We start from the raw sequence: 16,295 nt of genomic DNA, 5'->3' as shown, positions 1-16,295 counted from the left end.
GAGAAAATGGAAGAGATCAAGGGAGCCCCCCATACTCTTCAGAACATGAGGCCCTTCCCCGGGTTCCTCTGGCCAGCAGGAAGGTTTTATCTTGTGTTTAGGTCACTGTCACTGCTGCCGTTGTGACTGTGGCAACACAGCTCAGCAACTGACACTGCCTTGTGAGGCAGGGCCAGGAGATAAAAAAGAGAAAACAAGCAAAAATCAGGGATTCCCCTCAAACTGCCAGCTCACAGGAGCCTGGCTTCTCAGTCTTCGGTCTAGAGAGAGGGGGTTTCTTCTAGAGCTTTTGTGCTCAATCCTGGGAGATAAAAAGGCAAAAGCCCCAGTAAGCTCATGACGCCTGTCTTTCTCCAGGTTTATTTCCCCCCTACCCCCAAGCCAGCTGCTGCAGCCTTCTTGTCAGGGGCCTCGCCATTGCTTGTTGGAGCCTGCCTGGGATTCTTAGTTGTAATCTGCAGTGGGCTTACTCTATCTGCACTGGCACTGCAAGCATTTTATCATATTCTCCTAGTTTCATAATGGTCCCGTGGGTCCCAGGCAGGAGTTCTTGTGTTGAGACAGTGAACAGATCCAGCAATAGAAGTGGCCTAGTCCAGCAGGCAGACTGGGCTGGCACCAGGATCTTACATCTCCCTTGGGGCCCCTTCAGGTACCACCCATCCCCTCAGGAGGACCTGCCTGCCTGTTCACAGTCTTGCAGTCCTGCCCGTCCCAGGTCGGGAGGACACTGTGCCATTCAGAGCCCAGCCTACCAGCAGTTCCTGCTGATTTGGAAGAGCCCGTGAGTGGGAAATGAAAACTTAGGTGCCTTTCCATCCTTTGCTGACCCTCCTGCTCTTTGGGGCTTCAGCCGTCCCCATCAGAGGACATTATGAGGAGATCAGCGTATACCTCGCCATGCGCCTTTCATTTCTTTTCTTACGTTCCCAGTGGAATCCACATAAAGTAAACCAGACTCAAAAGTGGTAAATGGAGAAAATCAAAAGAGACCCCACTCTGGAGAGACCCTGAGACAGCAGGTCCAGCTCTTTGCCTTGGAAGCTATGGGGCCACACAGCAAGGATGAAACTTACGATGACAGCTCACGAGCGTGGAACACACACAGCCGGGTGCTGTGAGTTTCTGTCACCCCACAGCACCTTAGGAGGTGGTTCCTGCTCTTATCTTCATTTTACAGATAAGGAAGCTGAGGCATGGGATGGATAAGTCACTTGCCCTCATCATACAGCTAAAAAGGAATCACGCGGGAGCTCAGCCTCATGCCTGATTCTGCGGCTCTTGTCAAGAATCCCGGCCTGTGTTGCTTCTTTCTAGCCGAAATGTCTTCACCCCATCAAAATCCCATCGCCTTTTTCCTCTCTCTGTGAAAGTGCACACGATACTATTTTATGACTGTGTGTTTAAGTCTATATTCTTTTCAAATGTTGAGCCCTTCAGAGGTCATGAGTAACCCTTGGTGTGCCTAATGTCTGTCTATCACTTCCTGGTGCAAATGGGCCTTCGGTATTTGTTGAATGAATGATGAAAGGATGGATGGATGGTATTCAAATCTATCCAGGCTTTATGTTTAGACCACAGACAGCCTGCGAGAATTTAGCGATGAGAGAAATTATCTTTATAATGTTTGTACACTAACTGGTGGCTTTTCTGGAATTTTCTGATGTGCTAGGTCCCCCAGAGAGCCTGGGCCACAGATGGTGTGTTCTGAAGAGACAAAACTGAAGGCGTGGTCCCTTGTACAAATTCTGAAATTGCTGCTATTTTTTAGATTAGCCACATATTGAGTTGTCAGATGTAGCAAATAAAACATGCACAGCTAAATTTCAATGTCAGATAAACAACAAATAATTATTTAGGATAAGTATATGCCATGCAATATGTGGGATACACTTATGCTAATATGTGGGATATACTTATGCTAAAAATTGTGTTGTTTATTTGGAATTCAAATTTAACTGGGCATGTTATATTTTGTTTGAGAATTTTATTGAAGGGTTTGTGTGGCAATATTTGCCACACAGGCTGTCACTTTAGGCCTGTCTATAAATGACTTCAGCCTTCTTAGTATTGGGCAGGGACTTCTGACCTTAGATATCACCCCATCCAAGCTACTCCCTAGTACGTAAAGCTGTAAGACAGGGCAGGGCTGGAGCAGGGCCAGATCTCGGCTCTCCAGACCCAGAGCAGCACGGGAGCAGCACAGCCCACTGGGGACATGGTTGTCTTTACCCCCATACAAATTTAACTTTAAAATTCACAGCCCAGGAGCATCAGTTTCTAACTGTTCTGGGCCAGGATGCCACAGGACGGGCGAGGCCAAGCCAGGCACTGAGACTGCATCTAAGGGAGGAGGGTCTTCTGGTCCCCGTATCACAAGCCATCACAATTACACTTCTGTTGTTTTGTGTTTACCTCTCCTCTGAAAGGCCTGCTGGGGTCACCTCTGATAACCACGCTTTGTAGATTTCCTTCTGAAAGCATTTTCCATTCCTCTCTCCGTAGAGGTGGCGCTTAGAGGAGATTTATATAACAGTCACCTCCTTAGCAGGAACAAGTGGAGACCTAAAGGCCACCCCACTCCTTGGAGCAGCTCTGCTCTGGGAGCAGGATGGAGACTGTCGGGAAGGCAAGGCCCTCTGAGGCTCCTGGGGGATGTCATCCCATTGTCCACAATGGCCCGGACCACCTGGAACACCCTACATCGCACTCAGCCACCACATGCCACATGGTGCCCCAACACTGCAGGGCAGGGACTCTGAGTCTGGGGCACCCTCCTGAATTCAGAGAGTACTTAATCCCGCAGCCACGATCGATTATAACCATCACGCATGTGGTGCACTCCAATACTCAAAGCACTGCTCTTAATTTTAGGAAGTTCAAAAATACCAAACTATAGCAGACACTCATATACCCACTGACCAGAATAGGCCATTTATAATATTTCGTCATGTCTGCCTTGTCTTTCCTTATAAGAAATGACTTCTGATGAAATCAGTCTCCTTTGTCCCATCTTCCCCTTTCCCAGAGGCAGCCGCCATCATGAATCTGGCTTCTCAATCCAAGTTGGTACTTTTACTAACATTTGTGTAAATCCATGCATACTACATGGTAATATTATGCATGCATGTTTTTGATTTCAAGAATGCTATCTGAGTTTATTTTGCGACTTGCCTTTTTCCCCTAGAAAGCATTTTTCATCCAGTGTTAAGAACCTCCCAGCAGCCCCCCTTCTATGAGCTGTCTGTATTATTTTCCCTGTTTTTAACTGAGAACCCTCTGCCTCAGAGAGGTTAAGAAGTGGGCCTAGATCACACCAGGAGGCAACGTTGGCCCTGGGGCTAAATCTCATCATGGCCTCAGGATTCTTGACTGATGGTCCTAGGGATCATTCATTCACCAGATATTTTTTGAGTGTCTGCTCTGGTCTAGGCATCGGGGATACTGCGATACTGTGGAAGATCCCTGCCTTCTGAAAAGTGTAGGCAGAAAAATACAGCCTTCTCTCTTCGACAAGCCAACAAGTGTTTCTGTTTCCTTTTTTTTTTTTGAGACAGGGTCTCGCTGATGCCCAGACTGGAGTGCAGTGGTGCCATCATACCTCACTACAGCCATGATGTCCTGGGCTCAGGCGATCCTCCCACATCAACCTCCCTAGTAGCTGGGACCATAAGTGTACACCACCACACCCCGCTAATTTTTTTTATATTTTGTAGAGATGGAGTCTCACTACGTTAGCCAGACTGATCTTGAACTCGTAGCCTCAAGCAATCCTCCCACCTTGGTCTCCCAAAGTGCTGGGATTGCAGGCATGAGTCACCGCACCCGGCCAACAAATGTTTTTTTGTTGTTGTTGTTTGTTTGTTTTTAATCTTGACATGAATATCTCCTCCCATAGGGAAACAAGGCCCCCATCGCCCCCAGGTCACCTCGTGTTATCCTGGTTGCCAGCATCTAACTCAGCAACAGGAGACTCATTTTCTTGCTCTGCCCCCTTAAGCCACTCTCTCTTCTGCACAGTAGCTTTTCTAGGGTTTAAGGTTAGGATCACACCCCCCAAAATCTGCTCTGAGTCAAAACCTCATCCAAGAGTCCCATTCTCTGAAGGCCGGTGGCCACCCCTGCCCACTGGTGTGGGAAAGCCCAGCTGCTCGTTTCCAGCAGTGGCATGCCACCGAAAGGGCATCTTTAAAAGTGGCTAAAAGTAGACTGGAGCTGGTCGGGCGGGCTTTGAGAGTGACATTCTCTCACCACCTGCTTCCAGGATGACCTCAGCCAACACCCCTCATGCTGACCACCAGCCAGATCGTGATCAAACTTTTGTAACTTCCAAATGTTGGAATTGAGACTGACTTTTTGTTTTCGAGTCATGGAATTCTGCTGTTTGAAGTTTTATTTTTATTTTTATTTTTATTTTTTGAGACAGAGTCTCGCTCTGTCACCCAGGCTGGAGTGCAGTGGCGCGGTCTCGGATCACTGCAAGCTCCGCCTCCTGAGTTCACGCCATTCTCCTGCCTCAGTCTCTGGAGTAGCTGGGACTACAGGCGCCCACGACCAAGCCCGCTTAATTTTTTGTATTTTTAGTAGAGGTGGGGTTTCACTGTGTTAGCCAGGATGGTTGAATTTATTTTTATGTCTAACTCAGCACTTTCCATTTAGAACCTATTTCACAAAGAAAAAAATATCAAAACAAAATAAAACCAACAAGCTTCAGACAGATGGGTGGAGCAACAGGGCTGACCAGCTTTGGAGCACCTCTCAGCCGCCTGTCTCAGCATACGTTGGGGGCACAGGCAGCCATCTGCTGACAACTAAAAATGAGTATCTAGTTATCGATCACACAAAAAGCACATGACCAGAAATGCTGTGTTCCTGATTTCCTCACTTTAGCTTAAGCAGCTGGATAAGAGATGCATGTAATATTCTCCTACAAGGACGACAGAGGGAAGGAATACTGATTGGTAATTGTTGTGTAACTTTTCTGGGCCATGCTTTCTTATACATGATCTTATTCACTGCTTGCAACAATCTCGCTGGTTGGACTGCATTCTCTTCATCACTTACAGAAGGGAAATTGAGGCAAGTCGGTAAGTAACTCACCCAAGCTCCACCGTATGTGGATTCACCCCGAGCCTTTCTGACACCAGAACCCACCCTCGTTTCCCACGCTCCGAGACAGCAGAATCCATCCAACACTGACCATCCTCTCTGGCAGTTCTGAGCTCCCACCACAGGTGCAGGGCAAAGGGGACTCCCCGTGAGGCCTGTCCCACGTCTGGGAGCTCCAGGATTGGGGTTTATGAAGTACCGCCTGTGGGGAGCCCTCCTGCTGATTTCATATTCATTAATTCCGCATGCTTTTACTTGTCACTTTTTTTTGTATGTTAAGGATGGGGCTGAGGGAGTTTGTGATGAGTAGACCATATCCTTGCCTTCAAGAGTTCTCTGTCTAATGGGAAGTGGGCATCCAATTATGCACACCATCCTGACTCCTTTCTGGAACAGAAGTCCGGGGTGTGGTCGGCAGAATGATGCCCCCACCAAGGATGTCCACATCCTAACCCCTAGAACCTATGTATGGGTTACCGTTCATGGCCAAAGGGACTTTGCAAGTGTGATTAAGGATTTTGAGATGGTAGGAGTGGCCTGGATTAGCCAGGGGAGCTCAGTGTCATCACAAAGGCCCTTGTAAGAGTGAGGCTGGAAGATGAGAAAGAGAGATTGGAAGATGAGAGAGAGATTGGAAGATGCTACACTGCTGGCTTTGAAGATGGAGGAAGGGGCCATGAGCCCAGTCGTGAGCCCAGGAATGTGGGCGGCCTCTAGAAGCTGGGAAAGAGGAGAAAACAGATTGTCCCCTAGAGCCTCCAGAAGGAGTGCAGCTCTGCCAACGCTTCGATTTTAGTCTAGTGAGGTCTCTGAAACTGTATGACAAATTAGTGCTGTTTTCAGCCACTGTGCTGGTGGTAATTAGTCACAGCAGCAACAGGAAACTGACATGCAAAGGTATTAAATAAATACCTGCAGGGAGGCAGAGAAGTGAGGGGTGCAGAGGCTGGAGGGCATCACCCTGACCCATTTGGCAGGAGTATTTGGAATACAGGTGCCAAGTGCCTTCTGGCAGGAGCCCATCGGAAGCAGGTGCTCAAGGGCCACCTGATGACCCGGTTGGCGGGAGTCCTACAAAAGGATCTGTCCAGATTCCCTCCCTCTTCCCCAGTGATTTGGATGAAAATACTCATCTCATTCACATTTGCTCTAAAGAGAGGAGAGAGACGGGACATATGCCCAGAGAGCTCCATGGGGTGGGAGAGTGGATCAGATCCCATGCATGGAGTCCAGGGAGCCATCTGTCTGAGCACCCAGCAGCATGGGCCTGGTGAGGGAGGAGAGACAAGAAGTAATGAGTGGGAAGGGATAGGAACTCTGGTTAATTCCGGGGAATCTGGCAGGGGTCATGGGGGGATGTGGGGGCAGAACAAGCCCCCGCAGCCCTCGTCACACCCAAGAGGAAGAAAGCACAGCTTCCCACACTGAGTCTGCTTTCCAAGAGGCCACCAGCAAATGTTGGTGACTTTACCTTAGCCTGGGAGGCCTTCTGTTGTGGACAGGCTGGGCAAAGCCACTGATGATGTCACCTGGGGAAGGGAAGCCGCTCATTAGGCTGGCATGTGTCTGATTCACCTGCACCCCATCTGACCTGCAATTCTTTTGCTTCCACTTATAATTGTATTTTTAGCCTAAAAAAGCTGTTGTAATATTCTTGTTTGCATTGGTCATTATATTTAATTTAAATATATTAATAGAATATGCTATACATATAAGAAGTACTTATATAAAAATGTACCCCTCGAGGGGTGAACACAGCATGGTAACCTGCAGCCCCCACTCAGAAATTGCGCCTGGCCTGCCCTGAGCCCCATAGCAGTCCCTTCTAGTCACTGCACTGCCAAGGTCAACAACTGCCTTGCTCCATCCCCTCAAGGACAGCACCATGTTAGGAATATAGGTGCCGAGTGCCTCCTGGCAGGAGCCCATCAGAAGCAGATGCTCAAGGGCCACCTGGTGACCTGGTAATGGTCATCCTTTAAGAAGAGGCCACAGAGACTCAAGGCAGGCCAGAGAGCTTCTGAGCAGCAGCTGCCCAGGCACCCGTGTGCCTCTCATGTTCCAGGAGCCTGACCCTGAAGCCCATGGGGCTGCATGTGGAGCAGGGAGTGCCCGGGCTCATAGTCGGACACTCCTGGCACTCAACCCTGACACCACCACAGATTAGTGCTATGGCCTTGACCTCTGCTTATCCATCTGTAAAATGGGGTTGCAGTAGTAGCCTCCGCCAGGATAGTTGAATGATTGAGAGTATTTTAATATCTCTAGCAAGCCCCTGACCATAGCAGGAGCTCCACGTCCAATACTATCTCATGCAGTGCTTGGTAACTGTGCATCCAACGCAGACATCACTGTGTCGTGTTCATTCACTCAGGTTCCCTTCAAAAGAAACATTGGTTATGGGCCAATAGGTGTCAGTGCCAGCCCGGGAATGCACATGCACGTTCTGCCTCTGGAGACGGCCTGGGAAGCCTGGATGTGGGCCTCCTGGGCTGGGGCAGGGAGGGGCCTCCTCTTCACTGCTGTGTCCAGGATCACCCCCTCCCTTGGAGCACCCCACCTCCCACCTGAAGTCTGAGCAGCAGAGAACCTTTAAAAACAGAAATGGGAAGCTCTGATCCATGAATGCAAACATTCTGGCATCCCGTGTGCAGTGGTGTGTGGCGCAAGCGGTGGGAATTAGGGTCACTCTTCCGGGGTATTTGTTCCTATCCACCGGAAGGTATACAGTGTTCATACTCATCGACTCAGAAATTGTGTGTCTGGGAGTCTGCCCTAATAAATAACAATGTGTGTACAAGGATGCATGTACATGCTAAAGGATGTACAAGGATGTTGATCGGTGCATTACTTTTCATAGGAAAAGTGGAAATTGCTAAATCTCCAACTGTAGGGCAGTGGTTACATTTTGGCTTATGTTCGTGATAAAATAATACACAATTGTTAAAATGGAATTTTGATGGCCATTTTGAAACATGGATTAAAAAACACATTTAAATGTGTTTTCGCTCTGTTTCTCTCTCTCTCTCTCTCTCTCTCTCTCTCTCTGTCTCTCTCTCTCACACACACACATACACACACACACACATAGAGGAAAAAAAGATTGAAAATAAAAGCCATCAAAATGTTAGCAGTGATTATGTGGTGGGATCATTATTCTCATTTTTTTTATCCTGTTTTGTATTTTCTCAGTGTTCTATGCTAAGCATATATTATTTTTAAAATTAGAAAAGGAATGAAGGTATTTTACAACCCATATTGTCATGGAGGAGCCTGGCATTGGGGGAGGGGAATGGCTGGAGGGGTTGCTGTGAGTCCTAGTGAGTCACCAGCTAGCTGTTGGGTGAGTTTCTTGATGCTTTCATAGTAGCGTGGGCATGAGAACGTCTGCCTCAACAGGCTGCTGTGAACACTAATTTTTTGTAGATTACCATATGCACCATCAATTATAAAACCATGAAAGCAAAGCCCCGTTTTGTAGGTGCAGTAGAAGTCGTAGCTTCATGTGGGGCTGTTTGCCCAGGCCACTTCCCTTTTGGAGGGCACATCTACCCAAGCTCCCACGGCCCTGGATAATTGTCTCTCTCTCTCCTTCTTCGCAGCTGCCAATGATGGGAGGAGCTTTCATGGATTCGCCCAACGAGGACTTCAGCACCGAGTACTCCCTGTTTAACTCCTCTGCCAATGTCCACGCAGCTGCCAATGGCCAGGGCCAGCCGGAAGATCCTCCTCGGTCCTCCAACGACGCCGTCTTGCTCTGGATTGCCATCATAGCCACGCTGGGGAACATCGTGGTCGTGGGTGTGGTGTACGCCTTCACCTTCTGAGGACGGCGCACCCTCCACCACCATGGGGTGAGGCTTGGCACGTAGCTCTGACTTGCTGTTGGCCTTTGGCTGCTCCCATGTTCTAGAACCAGGAGTTTTGACCAGAGGCAGCAGCCATCCTTCTGGAATTTCCCCCCAGCAGCCCTGATTTCAAATATCCCACGTTGTGGTCACGCTGAGTCAGAAGACATGGAAGTATGGGCCTCCCACCCCTAGAGGCGTGATGGGGCAAGGCCCTCAAAGGGCAGATTGGGGATCCTTGAAACTACATTCCAGGAACAGGAGACTAGATGGGACAGCTAGTTAGGTTTAAAACATAGGCACGGTTTGATGGTCGCTTGCTGGTGGTAAATAATCACTTGTGTGTCTTGTTTTTATGCAAACTTATCAAACCTAGGGTGTGGAGTGCTGGGGCAGGAGCAGCCCTCAGGACTTCAGTGTTCCCGACCCAATTCTGGTTTAACATTCAGTCCCTTGGCCATCTAGTAGGGCCATTGGATGTTCCTAATTTGACTTTGAAATGGCACCTTTGTCACGAGACACCCGGTCCCTTCCGAGACCCAAGTGCATCCGGAGACCCAGGGATGGGGGGTTACTGTAATAGGGTGGGGTTTCTGGGAGTGTTGTTGGTGGTTTTTATCTCCTGGTCAGACTTTCTCTTCTTTTTAAGAAGAGGAGGGGAGAGGATGTCCTTTAGAACTAGATCTGCCAGGCAGTGAACTCTTCAGGCCACCCACGTGAGGATGCTCTTTCTTCTCTGAGGAATCGTGGAATTTTAAAGATGAACAAGATTCATGTCTGCTGAATTATTCAATGCATGGGTCAGAGAGGGGGGTGATTTGCCTGTGGTCACCAGGCACGTTCGTGGAGGAGTCGGGACAGAAAGATGTGTCCTTTCTGTTTCAGCTTACTGCTCTCTCTCACTGCTCAGCTCACTGCTCTATCTGCCCCAACTAAGCACTTCCCTGAGGAGGTTGCTGAGAAGCTGTCCTGGGGAGAATGTCCAGACATCTTGAAGGTGGATGCAAGATGGGCAGACTGCTCAGTCACCTGTCCTTTACACTCAGTGTGGATACCGTGCATTCTCCTGCAGCTGTGAAAGTGCTTCTGCCCAAGCCACTTCCTTAAATTCTCAAAAATCAGCATCTGGGGTCCTGGCAAACAAGGAAGCTTCCAAGTAAAAACCAGAAGGAAGGGCACACTTTTCTTTCTTCCTGAGGAAATCTTATTGCACAGGACCCACCCCCACCCCCACACCTTCCCAAGGCAGCCTCCCTGTGCAGATAGAGCGGGAAAGGTCCCAGAACGGGACTCACTCATCTCTAGGCCCAGAGAGGCTTTCTCCTCACTTGGTACACTGCAAAAAAAGAGAAAAATTGTGTCAATAACACCCTCTGTGGTAGAGAAACTTAAAAAGCTGGTTAGGAAGCTCGCGTGTATGTTTAGGGACAATTACAAGAAAGCTGGACTTTTCACTGTGGTCTCAGGAGAAATGAGTGTTCTTGACGACAGGCAAAGGGACATCTTAGTTGTCCAGAAGCAGCGCTCTTCCCTGGAAGCCGCCATGGTAATAGGATTCCTAGCTTGGCTCCAGACAGTGCCTGCTCATGGCCGCCAGTTCTTACTGATCACATCTGTCACTGCCGCCATATATCATCTGCCAGTGCATCAGCTTAAGGGGACATCACGAGTGCAAAGAACCTGACCTTGGCATTGAGGGAGAAGGGACACGGACCACCTGCCTCGAATTCCTGGAATCACTGACAGGGCGGAGGCTGGGCTGGGGAGTTAGCCACGGAGTACGTGGGTGGCTGTGTCTCCAGCAAGTCTCTCTCCACCAAACCCCAGGTCTGCTCCATGAGCAAGATCTTTAACAGATGGATGTCTCCATGAGAAAACCCAAGGCGAGAAGCCCAGAGCCAAGGCGGGGCTGCGTGATGTCCTCATGGAGTCACTCTGCCCTACATGTTCAAATCTTCCCTTCTGGCCCCACATCCCTAAGAGGGCCTGACCCCTGTAAAGATGCAGGAGGCAGCTCCCTGGCTTCCAAATGGCCCATGGAGATGGCAGTCGAGAGAGAGGGTTCTGTGTTTGCTGCAGCAATGGGAAGAGAAGGCAGGAGAAAAGGGTGGCTTCTAGCCCTGAAGAGGACTCCAGCATCCCAGGAACTGGGTGCTTCTGGCTGCAGGAGTTTTCCCTATGGAGGCCCCTCAGCCTCCAGCCCTTAACATAAATGACAGTTAAATTCAGTTTTCAAGCCTCTCTCGCTTTTCAATATCAGAGCGGTAGATGATCCAGGGCATTGGAGACCTCGACCACTCTACATTGCAGATTACAGTGACTTCCTCGGAGTTGCTCCATCTTGGTCTCCTATGGTTTCTTTATCAACTTTTTTTACTACCATCTCTCAAACAAAAATGAAGATAGATGTGCCTGTTAGTGTCTGATTAAGGAGCAAAGGATGGATTTCCCGCCAGAGCGAGCTGCACTCTCCCTCCTGCCTCAGCGGGGGTCCATCTTAGCAGTTCAGAAAGGGGAGAAAGATGCCGGTCCTCACTGCTTATGTGTCCAGGTGCCACTAGACTTGCATGCACACTAACTCCTTACAATCACCACACAGCATCATCGCCCCAGTGCACAGATGAGGAACCAGAGGTTCAGAGGAGTGAAGTCGCCTTCCTGAGGTCACACAGCACGAAAGTGACAAGCTAGGATTTAAACCTGGGAAGTTGGGCTCTAAAGCCAGGCTCTTTCTGCCACACAGTATTGCCTTCTGTGACTGGGTGGCACCTCCAGGGCACATTTACACCAGGCCCTGAATCTGCAGAGGCTGTTTCTCAAGATGCCCGTCATGGTGTGGCCTGGGCCAGCTCTGGCTTCCACACGTCCCTGACCTCCCTCAGAGCGGAATATGCTCAACCTCCTGCCCAGTGCTCTGTCTCTGTCCAGATTTCAGGGGTACTGGTCCCGAAGGCTCAGGTCTCCTTGGAAGTCTCCGGTGAAGTTCCCAGAGACTGGTTTTCTTGGGATGCAGTCAGAAAGGGGACCCTCCCTGGCCAACACCCAGGAGCCCAACAGAGGCACCCACACATAGAAAGAGGCTCACCACAGCCAGAAGTGCAGAGTCAGAGTCCTGGGACCATCTTGTTCTGCAAGGTGACCCCAGGCTCCGCAGGACAGGGGAGAGGGTCACCCGTGTTCAGACTCTAGCTGGGGTCTCTGTACTGGCTTCTCCCTGGATGGGGTTGCCTGTTAAATAGCTGTGCCTCAGAGAAAGTGTCCTGCATTTTCTGGAATGTTCTCTGTGCTTGCCCGTCTGTGTGCCCCTCCATTGCTCCTCTACAAGCAATTAAGTGATTCAAAAAAGCAACTTAGGCTGGGCACAGTGGCTCACGCCTGTAATCCCAACACTTTGGGAGGCCGAGGCGGGCAGGGACAGGAGTTCAAGATCAGCCTGGCCAACATGGTGAAACCCCATTTCTACAAAAAAAAACAAATACAAAAATTAACCAGACATGGTGGCATGTGCCCGTTATCCCAGTTACTCAGGAGACTGAGACAGGAGAATTGTTTGAACCAGGAGGCAGAGGCTGCAGTGAGCTGAGATCGTGCCCCTGCACTGCAGCCTGAGCAACAGAACGAGACTGTCTCAAAAAAAAAAAGAGCAACTTGCTGCTTTGTGAGGTTGTGAGCGGCCACCACTGGAAGTCTTTGAGAAGAGGCCAGACACCGCTGTAGCCAGGCCTGTCTTAAGAGGACTTGTGCCTCCAGGGAACCAGGCAGGCAGGATGATGGCGCAGCTCTTCCTACTCCAAGACAATGCTGTCCTTCCCCTTTCCCATGAAATCAAGGTCAAGAAGCAAATAAGACTCCCTGCTCCACTCTACCCCCAAGAGAGAAATTATTCTCTCTCCTTTCAGATCCCCCAGGATCTGAAGGAGAAAGGCTGGGAGGAGGGGCAGCAGCACTTCGCTGCAAAGGCAGCAGATGCTTTTCCAGCCCGGGTTCAGCTGGAAGGCTTGGAGGCCGGCCAGACCACTCTGGCATATCCTGGAGTGGGTCCCTGGAGACTGAAGAGGCTCAGTGGAGTCTGTCTGTTGTCAGCGCTGCTGCCTGATCCCTGCAAGACAGATGGCACTTTCCTTCTTCAGAAGCATGATCTGCCTTCGTTATTAGCAGTAATATTATTGCCAGTTATTATTCTTGCTGGTGCCAGTTTTGCATATCTTTTTGTTGCTCTATTTGTATCTCATTTACTTCTCAAATTACCCCTGGGGGCAGGAATGAGGATGCAGAGAGATGCACATTAATTACTGTCGCATTTTTCTGTGGAGAAAACTGAGGCCAGAGCCAACTGCTCACAGCTAAGGAGCTGTGATGCAGACCCAGTTCTGTCAGCTCTAGAGGCACCTGCATCCGTGCCCACCAGGGTGATCCCCCTGGGATGGACCATCTCTGGATATGGGACCTCAGAGACTGGGGTTGAGGTTTGGTCCTGAAGAACTTGTAGCCAGATTGCCACGTTCAAGTGTAAGTCCAGGAAAGGGGCAGGCAGCAGTGCACATGGATTTATCAGTTTCAGAACCTTGCAGTGGTAAGAGGCTTTAGAGAGCATCTAATCGAGACCTTTAATCTTGGGGGAGAGCAGCTGAGGCCACATGGAGAATTAGTGGAGAGCTGACAAGAGTCTGGGCGCCTGGCCCAGGGGTCCGTGGTCCAGCACGTTGTGCATTCAGTGGGAAGCAAAGGGCTTGCCCAGGATTGCCGGCCCCGGCCCTGAGGTGGGTTGTGCTCACTGCAGCTGCCACCGGACCACTTTGCTTCATCCTGGCAGATGCCCAGTGATTGTCCCTGAGCAAGTCCCAGGGTTGGGCTGAGCTGCTGTGACAGGGGGGCCCAGGGAGCTCTGCTCAGGGAGCTAAAGGGAACAGTCAGAGCTTGAATGTTCTATGTTCATCTGCCCCAGCCCCTCCCGCCCTGGCCCACTCCACAGGCCCCTGACCATGGTCACTCACTGAGAGGGATGGAGGAGAAGGTGGTTCAACTGAGTGCTGAGAACCCAGAGGGACAGAGTCCACAACTTCCAAGCAGGAAAAGGGACCTCTCTGAAAAATCTGGATAACCAGAATTATCACAGCACCCACGCATTCCCAGTGCGTCCTTCTGAGATCAGACCTTGAGCATTTACTGGGTTTCTTTTTGAGGAGGAGGGAAAGTGACAAAGGATAAAACAATGCAAACCATCATGACTGAAGACGATAAAAGACTCCCTGGAGCGAGAAAACAGTTACTGCCAGAAGCAGAATGGAAGAGCCAAAAAGTACACGAAATTGACTCCATAAATTTTGAAATAAAAGTGTATGGTGTGTTCTGAGTCACTATAGAAGCCATGCGTTTATTATCAAGATAGAAAATAAAAGCAGAGAATGACGTGGACATTGGTCCTTGGAGAGGCTGCACAGGTGGTGCGGTCCCCGGGGGGTTCCGGATGCTGGTCTTCTGACGGTGGCGGCAGCCTCGCCCCTGCCCAGATGGCTCCATCCAGACATTTGGCAAAGTCGTCATCTGCTCCTGGGTCCTTCTTCAAGCTGGTTTCCTGCCTCCCCAAGAGGAGGTTTGAGCCCCATTCTGCCTTGGAAATAAATCCTGACAGCATATTTGCAGGGAATTTGCAGGCCTTGGTTATTGGGAGAACCAGAGCCCACTCCACACCGAGCCCCGTCCATGTGGCTGAGCAACACCCCTGTGTCCCCTGTATCTGTCTCACTGGCTGTCTTTCTGCCGGTTTCTTAAAGAACCACACCATGACCGCATTTGCCGTTTGAAGCATTGTCCCAGCAATGCAGATGGTGCTGACAAGGGCTCTATACGCTGGCAGAAGGGAGCTTCCAACCTTTTAACCTGAGGAAACTGAGTCTCTGAGAGGCTTGGGGGTGTTGCCAGGTGGAGCTTCTCAGGAGACAGGGGTCTTGAGCCCAGGACACCTAACTATCGAGTTTTCACTAGGAGACTTAGTGGTGACTTTCATGAGGCCAGTCGTTCTCAAGGAAGGGCTGGGGGCCATCAGCAATGTCTGGAGACCTTTTTGATTCTCACAGCTTGGTGGGGACTGCTACTGGCATCTCATGGGTGGAGGCCAGGGATGCCCCCGAACACCCTACAATGCACAGGGCAGCCCCCCACAAATGAGAACTATCCAGCCCCAAAACGCCAACAGTGCCGGGGTCAGGGAATCCTGCCCTGGACCATCCTATCTCTGATTCCAAAATGATGCGTGCTTTCCACTTTTCCCCATTTGTGAGTCATTGAATAAATCAAAGCTCTTCTGAGCAGCAGCAGTGATCATGGTCACTGCCCTGAGTTCAAATAATGCCAGCTGAGGACAGTGATCTGGAACTCCCAGCATGTCATATGGGTCTCTTAGAAATCCATGTGACTGTTTCCACCATCTTGGGCATTTGTGGGCAGACTGAAGGCAGAAAACCCTACAAAGTGGATGGGGAGTGTGGGGCTGGATTTTTGCCCACCCCTAACTTTGTGGCTCTGGGATCTCCAGGGACCTGGCCCCTCACCAGTGCATCTGAGGAGCATGCTTGGGGAAGAGCTTAGGAATGGGATGGGCATGGGAGTGCTGGGTAGCAACCTTTGAGCAAAGCTGCATCTTCTCTTATTTCTGACCTTTTTCCACGTGCCCCGTCCTATTTCTGCCAGTTGAAGGCATGCTAATATTCTTTATACTATTTAGTCTTTTGCAGAAACCTTATTATTGTAACTTGCTGCTCTCCGGATACCAGTTCTTCGTGCCGAGAGCATCGGAAATGTTTCTGTGTCTTACCGACGTTTTCATGATCAACTTGTAAATGTAAGCAATTGACTTCATAAAAGGTATTTTAACTATTCTTGGGCCTTTGCTACCCAAGCACCGGGTTTCACCATGCGATCACTCACTTTCCTACAGTGAAGACTTTCTTAATGTAGGATTTCGATGTGCTCTTTTGATTAAAAATATCTAACCTTAAAAGATGTAAAAATGTATCTGTGAAATTTTCTCACTTTGTTAGCATTGTTGCTGTTGTCATTTTCTATTATGATAATTGAAGAGAGAAAAGAAGAAAACATGAACTCCTGTGTGTCTGGTTCTCACCTGTGCTTTATATAAAGCAGACAATCTACCCAGCTTTAAAAGGCTCAGCCCCAGCGTCACCTCCATTCTGATGCTTTTCCTGCCCCACTGGGGCAGGACAGGTCCCCTGCTCCCTATCCCCTCCTGATCCCACTCCATCATCACACTGTAGCAAATCGAATTGCAAAGCTACATTCAGTTTTCCCAACTATCTGAGCCATCTAAGAGCAAAGTTT

The 16,295-nt window shown here is 49.7% G+C and overlaps 1 protein-coding gene across 4 annotated transcripts in view; it reads left to right on the top strand.

Moving 5' to 3' along the window:
• LOC105518490 (chromosome unknown open reading frame, human C14orf132) overlaps positions 1 to 16,058 on the top strand; it is a 49,229-nt gene extending 33,171 nt beyond the window's left edge. For 3 of the 4 annotated variants that reach the window (XM_011951504.1, XM_011951503.1, XM_011951502.1), the window contains one exon: positions 8,712 to 9,300. In XM_011951504.1, coding sequence (XP_011806894.1) covers positions 8,712 to 8,936 — 225 coding nt within the window. In that variant the 3' untranslated portion in view covers positions 8,937 to 9,300. Of the gene's footprint in view, positions 1 to 8,711; positions 9,301 to 15,691 lie in introns of those variants that run through there. The other variant, XM_011951505.1, reaches the window with a different exon arrangement.
• The last annotated feature ends 237 nt before the right edge of the window (positions 16,059 to 16,295 follow it).

Source organism: Colobus angolensis, unplaced genomic scaffold (genome assembly GCF_000951035.1).
Source record: "Colobus angolensis palliatus isolate OR3802 unplaced genomic scaffold, Cang.pa_1.0 Scaffold32, whole genome shotgun sequence".
Classification (NCBI taxonomy): domain Eukaryota; kingdom Metazoa; phylum Chordata; class Mammalia; order Primates; family Cercopithecidae; genus Colobus; species Colobus angolensis.
This window is presented reverse-complemented; position numbering and strand designations above follow the sequence as displayed.